Source organism: Callorhinus ursinus, unplaced genomic scaffold (assembly GCF_003265705.2).
Source record: "Callorhinus ursinus isolate GAN/ISIS: 27379988/994484 unplaced genomic scaffold, GSC_fseal_2.0 scaffold19, whole genome shotgun sequence".
Lineage (NCBI taxonomy): Eukaryota > Metazoa > Chordata > Mammalia > Carnivora > Otariidae > Callorhinus > Callorhinus ursinus.
In genome coordinates this window covers 12,240,011-12,255,039 of record NW_027397081.1, presented here as the reverse complement: position 1 = coordinate 12,255,039, position 15,029 = coordinate 12,240,011, and the positions used below count along the sequence as shown (strand labels likewise).

At 40.6% G+C, this 15,029-nt stretch overlaps 1 protein-coding gene across 9 annotated transcripts in view; it reads left to right on the top strand.

Moving 5' to 3' along the window:
* Positions 1 to 15,029, top strand: part of CADM1 (cell adhesion molecule 1) — a 321,496-nt gene that overhangs the window by 181,534 nt on the left and 124,933 nt on the right. The window contains exon 1 of one of the 9 annotated variants that reach the window (XM_073903783.1): positions 13,695 to 13,755. The exons of the other annotated variants lie outside the window; for them this stretch is intronic. Within the exon in view, the coding sequence (XP_073759884.1) occupies positions 13,710 to 13,755 (46 nt within the window). The 5' untranslated portion in view covers positions 13,695 to 13,709. Of the gene's footprint in view, positions 1 to 13,694; positions 13,756 to 15,029 lie in introns of those variants that run through there. 9 annotated transcript variants of the gene reach the window in all.

Below are 15,029 nucleotides of genomic sequence, written 5' to 3'. Positions count from 1 at the left end.
TTAGAAAAGAAGGAACTAGATTATTTCCCGTTTATTCAGTATATAGGTAACTTGCCATTTCTTTGGTAGCTCTGTTTAATAAAAACATTCTATATGGTGAGGCGCCTGGGTGGCTCAGTCATTAAGCGTCTGCCTTCGGCTTCAGGTGATGATCCCAGGGTCCTGAGATCAATCCCTGCCCTGGGCTCCTTGCTCATCGGGAAGCCTGCTTCCCTCTCTCCCACTCCCCCTGCTTGTGTTCCCTCTCTCACTGTATCTCTGTCAGGTAAGTAAATAAAATCTTAAAAAAAAAATTCTATGGGACCCCCCAAATGAAACCTCAACAGGAAGAAAAACTTGTGCCTGATGATCTTAGGGATGTTAGAATTATTGATTTAGTTCTCTAAAATTGGTAATGTGTTAATAACCTATCATCGGATTGTGTATCTGATGCTAAAACTTTCCTTTTACAATGATGCTGAGTATTTTGCATTTTTTGTTTTAGAGGAAGTAACGGAATCTGTCAAGATGTGCATGCACCAGTAATTGACAATCTACACTTGCAGCCTCAATCTCTCCTGATACTTCTAGCCCTTTTGTTACAAGCATAGGACTTAGAATCAGGGAGACTTGCCTTCACTTCCTGACCACTACTTATTACCTGTGTGACTGTATCATTTAGGAATTTCCTTTTGACTCTCAAAGAGACCCCCCCCAAGTAGTGGTTTAAACACTAGTTTATTTTGTCACCTACAAGAGGTCCTAGAGACGGGCAGACAATTCAGTGCTTCCATCCAGATCTTCAGGAACTCGGCCTCCATCTTTCTTTCTGCTTCGCCATCCCCAGTTTGTGACTTGTACCCTGGAGGTCAGAGTCCAAGGTGATTGCTGGAGCTGCCTCTTGGACACCAGGAAAGACAAGAGCTCCTCCCAGCAGAACCAGCTGTTTTTGTTTTTTGTTTGTTTGTTTTTCCCCTCATCCACACAACACTTCCACTTACAGCACATGACCTAGATGTGAGGGAGGGAGGTAGGAAATGTTATCCTTACCACGGACACCTAAAAAAGAAGGGTTCTGTTACCAAGGGTAAAGGGAAGAGTGAATATTTGCTAAGCAACTAGCATTTTCTGCCATAGTGACCTTGGGCAATTTAATACCATTGAGCCTCAGCTTCCTTGTCCTTAAAAATGCTTGTAAAAATAGGATCTAATCCATAGATCTTACTGTTTTGAGTATCAAGTGAGCTTATATATCTAATGCATTTAGCACTGTGCCTAGCATATAATAAGCAATAAATGTGCATTATGCTTTCTAGCTACTTCCTTGAATATCTGTAGGTCGATATCCTATAGATACCTAAAGCTTAAAATGTTCAAGTGCGTTACAGATCTTTATTGCATTCCCTAGCTCACCATCTGCATATTCTTCCAGGCTAGAAACTTCAGAGCAATCTCTAAAATAGCTCTTTATTATTGTCTGTACCCAACAATCACCAAGTGGAATTCTACCTGGAAAATTGTGGATTTCTCAACCTTGCTGTTCCATGTCCATTGCCACTCTTTGAATTCAAGCTGTCTTGATCCCTTTCCTTCAGTAGATCTTTGCGATCCACCTGATCGCACCCAAACTCCCTAGAATAGTATTCAAGTGTTCCTGTAGTCTGACTGCACTAGTCAGAGTTTATCTTCATTCAACCACATCTCCCTTCTCTCCGCACATTTCTTGTTCTCTGACTTCATTGAAAACCCCAAATAGGACATTGTGATTATAGTTTCATCTTCGGGGTAAATGTTGAAGAAGTCTCAAGTTGAAACATGAGGAAACTAATAAGCATAGAGGTATTTCAGTCTGTAATCTTAAATATCAAGGTATGATTTCTGGAAACTTCTGTGTGACTTGGTTTATGGAGCCATCAGATAGATAGGTATACCAGCACTGTTTACCATAGCTGGGTATCTAAGTGTATAAATGTGAAAGAACAAAGGGCTCTTCAGTGAAAGGAATGGGTGTGGGATGAGGGTTGGAGTTGAGGTCTCGCTAATGGATGGGTGAGTGTGTTTGGCAATTCTCAAAGTACAGGTGTACATCTAGAAACTCATTTTTATTTTGCTGGACAATAGCATTAGGTTAGGTACTTAATGTGGATGTTACAAATGCATTTTGCTTTCAAACTAAAGAAGTAGAGGAGCCTAGCTTTATTTGTGGGAGTGTGTGTGTATGCAGTGCGTAATGGGATGCGTAATATAATTTCAAAGCCCTCTGATGCAATATTTTGAAACCAAGTTTGTAGTACAATTAAAACATATCTTTGGTCATAGATTACTTGGCCTTTTGCCATTTTCATAGGCAATGTCCTACTTAAATAGCCTGGATTGGCTGAGAAAAATAATTGCTGCTATGAAATAATTTTGCAATTACCGCTGTAATTAAGGGCAGTTTGTTAATGAAAGTGCTTGGTGAATAATGACCGCAGGGCACTCCATCTTGCAGCTTCATGCCAGATGATTGGTTCGCGTTGTGGAGGTAGTTAGGGAATTAGTGACACAGCTGTCATGGTTACAGGATGGATGTAAATATCCTTTGCAGTTGATGATGAAGAATAGTCATTAGCCTCCTGCCCCTTGGGAACTGGTCAGAAGAACAAAAATAAACTTAACACATGATGGTGAAAGCCATTCCTTATGGCTCCTTTTCTTCAGTTTGAACAATTAACATTCTAATAGAAGCTGCAGAGAGCATGTGGATGAGCCCTCTCCACTTTACGGGCATGTTAGTGTGATAAATGTTCCTCCTGATAGGGCATTGGTTGTTCACAGTTTATATCCACTCTTATTAGCTTATGGGCCAGTTAAAAACTGCTCTTTGGAGACCCACAGGCCCCATTTAAATTTTTCTTGTTCGTCTCCAGGTGTTGTGTATTCACTTGGACCCTTCGAAGATGGCCCACGGGTGGAATTTTGCGTGCTGTCTGCTTGGCTGCGGGGGCAATTGAAGATCAGTTTTCTGTGGTTGGGCTTATTTGCCTCTGTAAAATATATATTGTTATGAAGACAACCTGGACGCTTATTTGATCTTGCTCTGGAGTTTGAAAAAGTCATTGTTGAAGGTTGAGCATCTTTTTTTCCCCCCCTTCTTAAAAATAAGACATCCTAGATGTTTAAGTGGGCTTCATATTTATATTCATTCCACTTCCTTGGTGTTTTGATGTTGTTTTTCATTGTAAATTTGCTTAAGCAATCTTGGAGAGTAATTTCATAACATGCACACACTGTGGTTTTACATTGAGGTGCTTGTGATCTGCAACTCATTAACTTCACTGGGAAGTTGGTATAGCATATGGCATTTTCTCTCATTTTCTCTTGCCATATCGTCAGTTTTGTTCTCGTAAATGACATTAGTAGAACACTTCCAAGAATCCTCTCCATGTCCAGTGTGGCTTCTCTCCATGTCCCGTATGCTAAATCTTCTCCTCAGGGCCCGAAGGATAGATATTGGAGTTTGTGTCATTATATCAGGGTCAACCCAGTATCCTCACTAAAGGGACATAACAGTTTTCTGGGATTCAGCTCCAAGTGGCCACTCGAGGTGGCGGCACCATCCACTTTCAGGGTGAGTTTGTTGTTCTGTGCGTCTGGGTAAGACCCACTGCATTTGCTTAACGCTCCTCTTGATGCCTGTGTCTCTTGGCTTTAGCAAAAGGAGGAGGTGCCAGATGGAAGGGATGGGCATTCTGTCTCAGAACTAGGACACATGGTGGTCCAAACCTCTGCTTCTTCCTTCTCCCTTCCTTGGCTGTCAGGTAGAATGAAAAGCGTCAACAAGCTCAGGTGTGAACAAGAGCCTTGTTCTGATGTTTAAGTGCCTCCTTTGTCTATGGAGTCATCGACTCTCTCAAGAGGAGCTCCCTTTCTCATTACCCAGAGATAAGTCACTGTGGAGATTGTTCTAGTGAACCTAATTGTGAGCAGACATTCAAGGATACAATTTAGCCTGCTAGCCTTAATTGGGTAGAGGTAAGTCCCTAAAGGCCAAATCACTTGGAAAACCTCACATGTTGAACATTTATATGTCTGTCTATCTCAGTCCCAATAAATGACAGTTTCTCTTTGGAAGACTGAGGTTATTCTCAGGCATGGCTTGGCAAAATTATCTGGGTTCTGGTGGGATGTGACTTTCCAGGCTTTCTCTTCATGGAATGCCTAAGTGCAGGAGGACCTGGTAATGGCTTTGCATTAAATCAACATTGGGAAGCAGGTAAAGAGACATATGCTAGAAAACATCCTCCCAACCTAATGAAAATTGCATGGCATTGTATTATTACTTATTCTGTTTTTAGCTGGAATGCAGGCTTTTATGATAGATCAAGATAAGTACAATAGGAAAGCGAAAAAACAATTGTCTTTAATTGGTGTGGCTCAAGGTAAGGGGAGAGGTAACACACTACAGCATTTAGACATTCAGTGTGTGTTCCATTTTTGTTTGGTGGCATTTTGATTGATTATTTATTCTTTTGGCTAAACATAGGAGACTTGAGTTTAATTGAATTTCCAAGCAACTCTCCAGGCCCTTGTCTCATAAAGTGTATTAAAAAAGGTACTGCAGATTCTAAAGAGAGGTGGCCATGTGAATTTGACAATCTGCAAGGAGAGGGGGTGAAGACCGTTTCTGAGTTTGGGTAAGTAGTTGAAATTCCCAAGTAAAAGAGAATCCATTCCCATGAACTTCTCTGGGCTGCTTTGGGTGAGAGTTGGAATCTCACCTTTTTTTTTTAGACATAACAGCTCTTGTGGGTCTCCCTCCTTTCCCCAGGACAAGTCAAAAACTTGAGAGTTCGCCACAACGAGAACGGATCGTGTCCCATCCCGTCCTGTCACCATCCTTTCTAGCAAAGCAACACTAATTATAAAAATTGAACATAAATGTGGACTGTTTAATAGGTTTGGGTTTAATTTTGCCTCAGTGGGAAGACATTCGATTAAAAGAATCTTTTCCTCCCCCCTCCTCCTCACCGCTTTTTCTTTTGGTGGAACAGTTAGTAAAGGCAGAGGGAATTGATTTGAGTGTCACAAAGGACATTTCTGACAGGAACGTACTTTGAAATGATTCAGCGGATCTCTTTCTCTTGCAGATGCCCAGCACTGCTGAGAGCTGAACCGAAATTGAACTGGTTCACGTGTCAGCTCAGAACCTGGTCGCAATTTACATCCCAGTTGCTTGGTTGGAATTGTTAACGTTTTGTGAACTTCCTCCCCTCGTTTACGAAACAAGTTCTCGCTCAAAGTGACCATTTGTTCTCAATGCCAATATGTCACGGTCAAAACTGATTTAGCCTGAGCGTGATTTGTTTCTGTATGGTCACTTTGCCTACAGAACAGAATCCTCTTCACAGTCTGTATTGGGGTACTTACTTCTGGCAGGGTTTGGGGGTGGCTTCTTGGTGGGTGTTTCTGGTAGGGCTTCTCTTCTCCTGGTGCTGTGTCTGTCAGACAAGCTGGCTCTGGGAACACCGCTGTTAAGGGTTCCCCAGCACAGGAATTGTGTGCCCTGTGTTTACCCGCATATCTGTGGCATCCAGCAATGTACCTGGGAGGCACTGAAAATCAATCTTCTATAAATGAGTGGGGAGCGAACACTTGCCACATGATCATACTATAGTCTTAAGACTCTTGACTCTGACTACTCACTTGTCTACCCTGCTCATGTTTCTTGGAAATTAGTAAGGCTCACTTGTATCAATTATAGTGAGGCATGTCCTTTGAAGTTGAAGGGCAGGGGCAATTATTTTGTGCGTGTGAACTTTTTACATTCATAGAAGAAATAATTTACTGGGGATGAGAAAGAGAAGTGACTATGTTGATGCATAGTAGGGACCTGGGCCCATTAACTTAATTACTTAGTGGTCCCTGACAATTCTTTTCTCCCTAGTGTTCAGCCACTTACGTTTCCACAGTATTTACCAGTGACTGTTGATTAGGGAATCTGGAGGAGAATGGCTTCTACTCCTGCCCTTCCCTATGCTTACCAGGCCAAAGCCAACTGAGGTAGTGGTGGTGTTTATACGGGGGTATCCTGGGTCCAGTGGACACCCTTGGTTAACCATATAGATTAACTGGTCAGTCCATGATGAGTCAGTTGAGAACATTATCTGTAATATTGTTGCCAGTACTCTTGCGTCTTTATTAGTAATTCTGAGACTATATTAGTGAGGATAGAAAGCTTAAAATTTGCAGTGAGTTGAACATGTAGAAATTTATTTAATAGCCTAGGGTGGGTGTTCTAGGTCCGTGGATAGCCTGGTTCCACTCAGCCATCCACTGACATAGGCTAATGGTGGCTCTGCCAACTTCCACGTGTAGCTCCTAGAGTCATGGTTGGTCCTATCATTTCAGCCTCTTGGGAGGGGGAAAGAGAAAGCGGAGGAGGGGCCGCCTGCTCTTCAGACAGCAGGCTAGGATTAGCACGTGTCACTTCTGCTCACACTGGAAAGAACTTAGCCACCTGGTCAACTAGCTGTAGGGGAGGCTGGGAAATGCAGAGTGGCAGGCCAGCCTGGTGCCAGGCTGCACAGAACAAGTTTGCGGGCTGTTGGAACTTAGGCTTTTCCTAACTGGTCAGCTGCCTGTCAGCTTTGTTTGGCAAAGTCCCACAGTTAATCTTAGACTTTAGAGGAGAGCTAATACTGTCTGCAATGATCATTTCCCCCTTTAGTTTCTTAGGGCCCAAGCTATTTATAAAGATGATTGTAACAAGTGGCTCACCTCCTTCAGTTAATATCAAGAGTTCAGTACTTTGCACACACACATTTTCACACTGTGAAATCATCATGTAAGTCTTTCTGACAAATAACTTGCTGTTTTCCAACATTTTGAATGCTTACTTGCTTCATTTCCTTTTTTTTTTTTCCCCCCTTCTCTAGGAAGCATGGTCGGATAGGGACATTTTGGTAGGCTTATAATTCATTTTGTTCATTTGGGAAGATATACTGTACATACTGCTGACGGGCTAATCATTATGCAGGAAAACCCAGAAAGCATAATCACTATTGTGGGCAAATATTATTGTATAGTATATACAGATGGTCACTGCCTAATGTAAAATCGGGTTTCCATTCAGGATCTGTGTTCAGAAACTGTTCTTGAGTTGACATGAGAAATTCCTGCCAATATTACTGCTTTTGGGTTTTCTAGTATATTTCTTCCAGGGGCCTACAGCACACTGTCCCCTACGTTGATTCAATTTTAGAGGCGATGTCAGGTTTTCTGCTCAAGCTGTTTAGAGAAATTACACTCCCAACATCTCCTGATGCTTTAGGATGAGCTAGGTCTTTGAGATCTCTGAGGTGTTGAAGTTGGCTTTGGTCCCCTTCTACTTTACACAAGCGAGAGGTTGTTAGAGTTCTGGCTGCACAATTGCTGTTATTGTTAAGATTCGATTTAGGTGAGAGTCATCTGACTTTGTCTTAGCACAACCAGACAATTTTGGTTTTGTGCAGACACAGACCACCTTTGGTTTGACTTTTGGTGAGGGAGGGGCAAGAAATAAGTTAGCAAGAAATAAGTTAATCATGGTCAAAATATGCTCTTTATTTTATGTAGAAGGTAGTTTTTAAGTACACTATTCTCTGATCTTTTTTCTGTAGTACTAATACTGGATAAAACAATAGATATTTTTCAAAGTGTTTCCTGAAGGTGATTCACTATAATCTCCCAGTCCTGTGATTTCAACTATATTGAGGCTACTGTTAATAGATTAGTACATTTCAGTAGTATATTTATGTAGCATCCTACCCTCCAGTGATCAAAACATGAGATGCTGGAGTATAGAATTGCTTGCTAAAGATGGCGGGGAGAAAATGTACTCATCTCATAGTGCTATTAATCTGTTTTCAATGTCTTATGAACGCACTTAATGTCTAGGGCATTTTAAATTGGAGTAACCAAAATCCAGAGTCTTTTAAATGAAGTAGCCCTGGAGCAAGAAACATTTTTTTTTCCCCTTGATAGTTAACCAGTTCCCACCTTGCCCTGAGCACTTCTTAGAGCATCTCGTGTGGCTTTCCCTGTGTTGTCGCATCCTTCTATAATTCAATATTTACATTTCTGTCTTCCATTCTAGACTGTGAGCTTCTTACAGGTAGGGGACATGTTCTATTCACGCTTGCGTGGCACATCTCCATAAATGGTTGATGAATGAATGAAAAATCTGTCTTAAAGTAGGGAAATATTATCCCTGTGCCAGTAAGTGGAAACTACTCTGGAGACAGCCCCTCGAAGCTTGGAAAAACTCATTTATGTGGTCTGTACATAGGGCATCTTTTCATTGGCCTTTCTCTGTCCATCTGATTACTGAATCTTAAAAATCAAGAGAAAATACACACCAGGGATATGGATCTAAAATGATGAAGCTGTTGTTTTATTTACCTCATTGGAAAAACAAAAGCTTCTCATGAAGAAAGGGGGCATTTTCTCCTGTGAAATGGGTCTGAACTCACCAGCCACCTCCTTGCCCACCCTGAGCCTGTTTACTCAGCTGGGAAACCTAAGTGGTAATGGGATTTCCCTCACCAGCGCCCCGTGAGGACTGAGCAAGAGGCTTTTATAGCCCATTGGTTCACACAGAGTAAGCTCCCAACAAATGTTAGCCCTGAAGATAATGATGATTATTATGGTTTGTTCTTTCCCTCAGAGGTCTTCCTTGATTAAATATTTAAAATTTCTACTACCTATTTGTTGTTGTTTTACCCCGTCATGCTTTTAAATAAATCTGGTTCCACAGAAGGTGTTGGGCGGCATCCTCCATCACTGTGCATAGGAAAAGTTGGGTATAGTTCCACAGTCATGGAAAACAGGACATAATAAGATCATCATTCTCCCTGCTTTATAGAGGTGTCATATCATGAATTGGTTCAACTATGTAAAGTGGCACTTGTTTGTTTTTCCAGTGTATAATGCATGTAACTAATAGAATCCCGGGCTATCAGATGGTTCTGAAAGCTTGCTCAAAGCACAGCGAAATGATAAGATGCTACAGACTTTGGTGTTACCTACAATATCCCTTTTCTCATTTTATTTTTTTTTTCTTTCATTGTAAAGAGTGGATTTCTAGGTCAGAAACTGAAATGTGTTCCAGGAATCTCCCCTTCTCCCCCTGCCGCCTTTTACTGAAGGGAGTATTTTCTAGTTATTCTAGGATCTGGTGATGCGGCCACTGCAGTGTCACCTCCCTGATCTGGAGGCCATGTATCAGAGAAGCTTCAGCTGTCTGTAACACACCAGAGAGCTAGGAACAAGGCCTCTCGAGCTGCCATAAAATAGGTCTGCATATTTGCTTCTGAATTTAGGCAAATGACTCAAAAGCCCCCTGGGTTTTACCAAAACCAAATTATTTCTCAATTTTATAATCCTATAGAACATGCGCAGGTTTTTTTTCTTATTTCTCTTTTTTTACCCCCCCCCCACACACACACATACATTGAAACCAGAAAAGTTGAGGTTTGACAGGTACAGGGTGTGTGGGGGGGGCGGTATCAGAGGTACAGAATCAAGTAGCCTCAAGGAGCATGAAAAGTTCAGTGATGTCACTGAGCAGGATGCCAGTGTGACCTGAATCTACAATACAGATGAAATTCTTTCCATTTTCCTCTGTTTAGGAGGGCAGGTACTATAAAACTTCTAGAACATTCTCACCAATAAAATTTAAGAAAGAAACCGTGATTATATGGAATGCTTCATCGTGGGTCTAGATATGGGAATTCCTGCTTTTCTTTGGCATTTTCAGCTAGCCATGGAGTTCCTGGGACGTAAATTGGCTTTTTCGTTTTGAGTGTTTCCTCTTTTGCCTTTCCCCATTGTGCATAGGTGATTCTCCTCTTATTTTTCACCTTAAAGGAATTTAAAATGAATGTTTAGATAGTAAAGAAACTTAAGGTGTCTGGAGTATTGAATTTACCAAAGTTTGGGGTTTTTTGTTTTGTTTTGTTTTAAGCATCCCACCCTCCGTTGGTGCTCTCACCCCAAGTACTGGACACTAACCCCAGCCACAAAAAGCAACTGTATCAACATCGATTTCCCTTCCTTAACTGTGTTTATAAACTTAAGGCTAGGGATGATTCTCTGCAGAGTGTCACTAGAATTGCGCACCATACCGCGCACATAGAAAGTGCTCAGTAAATCTCGAAGCAATAGTTGGGGATAGATACTAATTTTATCCCCGTTTACAGGTGAGAATGTGGAAGGTCAGAGAGATTGCGTGGCTGGCCCCCGAATCACAGCAGTGGAGGGGACAGCCGGAGCTGGCACCGGCCCCTGGGCCATGGTGCCAACTCTCTCTGGGAGCTGCGAGGCTCCCTTGGTCTTCCTGGATCCCCCATTCCACTTCTGTACAGTGTATGAGCATTGCACTCCTGTTTCTTAATTGACAAAAAGTAAAAAGAAAAAAAAAGGATTGATTGAAATCTTTATTATTAAAGTTCTCTGGTTGATTGAATTGGCATAACTGTCTAGCTCAAAGAAAATGAACTATTTTAAAAAGCACTAAGATTTCATGATCCCCCCACCCCCCTTTCACCTACTCTTTTAGTTTTTTAGTTTGACAGAATTCTTAGGTTGTATGCTGAAAAGCCTATGGGTTAAAGCTAATCTGTATGTTTAAAATGATGCATTGACAATCCTTCTTTTGGTTTTCTTTTTTTAACTTTTTAGAGGGTTGACAACTTTAAAAGAAATGGCATGTTTCTTTAACCCCAAGAACACTTTATTTAAATTTAGTCATTGGCTTGGAGAAAGAATAAACAGAACCTTCACTTAAATGTTCCCATGTCTTAAAAGAATGAATGGGTAGTGATATGATTTATAGCTGGCGTAAGAATAAAGAAGATAAAAGAAAATTGAAACCCAAAATTACTGGTTTCAGCAGAGTATTTCTGATTTAATTCTGAACTGTGAATACAGTTTACGCCTTGCTTAAATGTTTCTTGCCAGGTTGTGGAAGCAAATCTCTATCTTCTGTATGCCATGTAGCCTAATTGAATGTTCATTGTCTATATAGAGAACTTAAGCCATATTTACATCTGGCACAGTGCCTCAATATCTGTTGATTGAATGAATAGAAGAATGAATGAATGAAACTCATTCAAAAAGGAAGACATTGATATGTTAGCATTTATATCATGTGGAGCGGGTATATTTTATTAAAGTTAGTGATAAAAGGACTAGTGCAAACTATGAAAAAACTTTCGGTGTCACAGACACCAGCACCTTGCTACAAGAAAATCCACGCATGAAAAGTGGAATAGGTCAGGTTAATGAATTCCCCCTAAGAATCTAATATTTTCCATAGGGGCCCCAAAGGTCAGTTTTGTATTGAATGCAGATTATCTTTCATGGTCTTCATTTAAATGCTTTGTAATATATTTAGTAAGTGAAAACACAGATTTCAAACTCTAGAAAACAGAGTTGGATTCCTTCAGCTGATAACACAATGTTGTGCTCCAGAGTATTGAAACCTTCTGTTGTGATGTTTAAAATTTTCACCTGTTAAGATCATAAAAACCTTCTTGTGGGTTTAAAAACACACGCGCACACCCTTAGTGTTTTTTACAGTAATCGTTGTAAAAGGTCACACAGACTTATTTCATTGAGGTTGCTACTGAGCAAAACCTTTTTTCTGTTTCTCTTCATGAATTTTATTTGTATTATTTGAATCTTCCCAATAGTAGCAGATCTTCATCCTTTGGGATAATTTGACTTACTTGAAACTAGCCCAGAGCCATTTGGAATCACATTATTAAGGTAGACCTCACAGTTGTGGTTTAAAAAAAAAAGAAAAGAAAAGAAAACCTAGATGTTGCTCTAAAATCCTAGGAGCAGTAGTGTGATCTCAGTGGCTGTCATGGAAAGGAAGGGTCAAAGGGGCAGTTCAGACTATGCGGGAATACAGCAGACTTACTTGGACAAGTATATGGCCTTTCAAGATGGCTATTTTAGAGGATGATATACATTTAAAATTTTAAATCTATACATTCCAATGATTTTTCTTTAAAGTTTTCACCTCATTGATTAAAAGCCTCACCTTACACAGACTTAAAGATTTGGGTACAATGCTAGAACAGGAAGAAGCTGGGTGCTTAGCACCTCGTTGGTCTTCAGTTGCTGAAGAACATGAAGGTCAATGTCAGCCTTGGTGTTAGGTGATGCTAGGAACTGTGCCTCAGCGTTTTGTGTGTGTGTGTGTGTGTGTGTTTTGTTTTTAGCTTAAATAGCTGAAAATCCATTTAAAAATGTTTTTCGGACCTTATTCTTTTGCGTTTATGTTTTTTTGTCATCTTATCTCATTGGAAACAAGAGTAACTGCTTTCTTGGCCTTCCTCCTGATGGAAGGGGAAGGTAGGGCCGTATGAGGAACATATTTCCTGATTTGCATATCCGACCACCTGGGACACTTTCCCTTTTCAAGTTGCTTTTTGCAAAGAAAATGACGTTGTCAAAAAATTATTTAGGCTCTAGTTATCATACATGCTTACTTCTGCTTGACGTTTTTACCAAGCAAGCATGACCAGCAAATACTTTAAATGGGTCGGAGGCATGTCTATAACAAATATGTCTGCAATGTGGGAAATTAAATTTGTCCTCAAGTATGAAGATCCAGATTAAGAGGAATGAAAGCATTTAAAATACATGTTATAAATAATCTTGTAATGAGTGTTTGGCCTGGTGACTTTAACTGTTTTATTGCAGCAGCATGAGGCTAGCTCTCACATTGACCATCACTCACTCGGGGGATCGTGGTTGCTATTCTGCATGAAGATAGTGATGGACAACTTAAATACTTCTCATTTTGAAAAGTGAAGCATGAGTGATTAAGTGATGCATCCCTAAGTTGGATACCAGGTTTTTACTGAGGCCCCGTAATGAATAAGAAGTGCATTAACCAAATTAAAACTCTTGCTTGTCTATATATTGGCTATCGGTACACCTTTGTGAATTTCATTACCATGTAGCAGAGCCATGCTCATCAAAGAGCTTCCTCAGAAATCTCTCTTGTTTTAAAGCTTTGGTGTACTGCTAAAGTGGATAACTATGATTGTGTGTGTGTGTGTGTGTGTGTGTGTGTGTGTGTGTGTGTGTATCTTGTATTTCCCCCACAGATAAACCTTGAAGTTGTGAAGTTAAATAATGCTTACTGCTAAAAGTGGTTTGATGCCTAGAAAAATGCTTCAGAATAATATATAATTGAGATCAGATATTACACTGCCTGAGAGGTTACACTGCGTAGACTTTTATTTCACATGTAACAGAACTTGATGAGAATGAAATATCCTGATATGAATGACCAGTCTGTTTCCAGCTGTAACACGAGTCACTAATAAACCATGGAGGGACACCCATGGTGCTTCACCTCTTTGGAAGCTTCAGAAATTGGGCTGTTGCCCACCCCTGAAAAAAAAAAAAAATCTGCAGTCAAGATGCCAGGTTCCTATTAGCTGCAGAAAATACAAAAGGGTGGGAGCTAGTGCTGGTGGAAGGAACTAAGTTTTAATAGAACTTAACAGAATCCCTCTTCCACTGTGACCAGCCGATGCTCTCTTTATCCTTTACTTCACTGTGCTATGACTCTCCAAGCTGGAGAGGAGAGAAAAGATTGAGAATCAAAGTGTGGATAAGAAGCAGAGACCAAAAGGACAAAAAAGCAAAAGCTGACTGGAGGAAGCAGAAGACGACAAACACAGAGAATGAGCGGAATTTCAAAGAGAATCGGATGGACACATGTTGAAACCAGTAAGAGGAAAAGTTTGTTCTGATAATGCAAACTGGGTTGAGGTCTGTATCCATAATCAGAGACTTGTCTGAGTGAGCTGGAGGGAGCCCAGAACCGGGAGTCAAGACAGTCTTCTGGCCCTTCGGGGGCTTGGATGGCAAGTGAGGCCAGGATCTAATTTTTTTTCTGTCTCAACATCATCTCCGTTAAGCACTTGTCCAGCAGTGATTTGAGGGCTCCGAGTGATTTGGATCCCCATGCATTTCTCAGCAGTCAGGCGTCTCAGGTAGCTGAATGAGTTCTCATTTCACCAACGTGAGCTTCCGTGTCTCCTCTCTAAGCTTCTGTTCCTTGGGCGGCGAGACCACCTCTGCCATCTCGGATTACAGCACCGAGTAACAGGGGCGGTTATTCCTTTACATCTCAGAGGAGAGATGGTGGGTTGGTAGGTTTCTCCGCCGTTGACGTAATGGTCATGCACAGCTGTAAACACAAAGGCGGCAGGCAGTCATCTCCTACTACCAGGTAACTTGACTTCTTCAAAAACAAGGACAAAAGCTGCCTGTGAAAATCAGGACTTAATAAAGTGAAGCTTGTCACTTGTTTTGTTTTCCTTATTTCAGTTGTGAATTTAAATATATTTGTTTGTTATCCGTTTTATTAATATTTATATGTGCATGTAACAGGGTTTTATCTTAGGCAGTTTTAATTCTTTGTATGTCTGAATACCTGCTTGAAGTAGGATATCCGATCAGATTCTTTCTTTGATAATTCGGAGATGAAATGCACAGGTGGAGGATGTGTCATCTTTAGTGCAATGTCTCCATTTAAGTGTTCTTTGAAGCCTAGAAGTTTGGACATAAGCTGTTTATTATGCTATAGTTCCAGCTCTTCCTAAAGAAAACCACCATTGAATTAACTTTTGCATAGTGTATTTCTATCAAACCATTTGATCCTTGTTTCTGCAAGATAATCCTAAGAACTTTTTATTTTGAGAATAGAAAACCATGATGGATTTAATTCATAAAGGGAAGCTGCTGCAAGGAATGTAAATGGAAGCGCTTGATAAGGTAGGATTTCCTAGTTGCTATGGCAACCTGTGGGTCATGAGCCTGAGAAAATATAAAGTAAGTCCTGAAGCTGTGAAGATGATTATAAAATTTAACTGTCATTCTTCATTTAGAGTTGATGGCAAACATTATTTACTTAAGTTTATCTCAAGGCAAGCGAGGATCCGTTTTTAAAAATCTGAGACTCAGATCACAAATGAATCCATGTTGCACATGTCTAACAT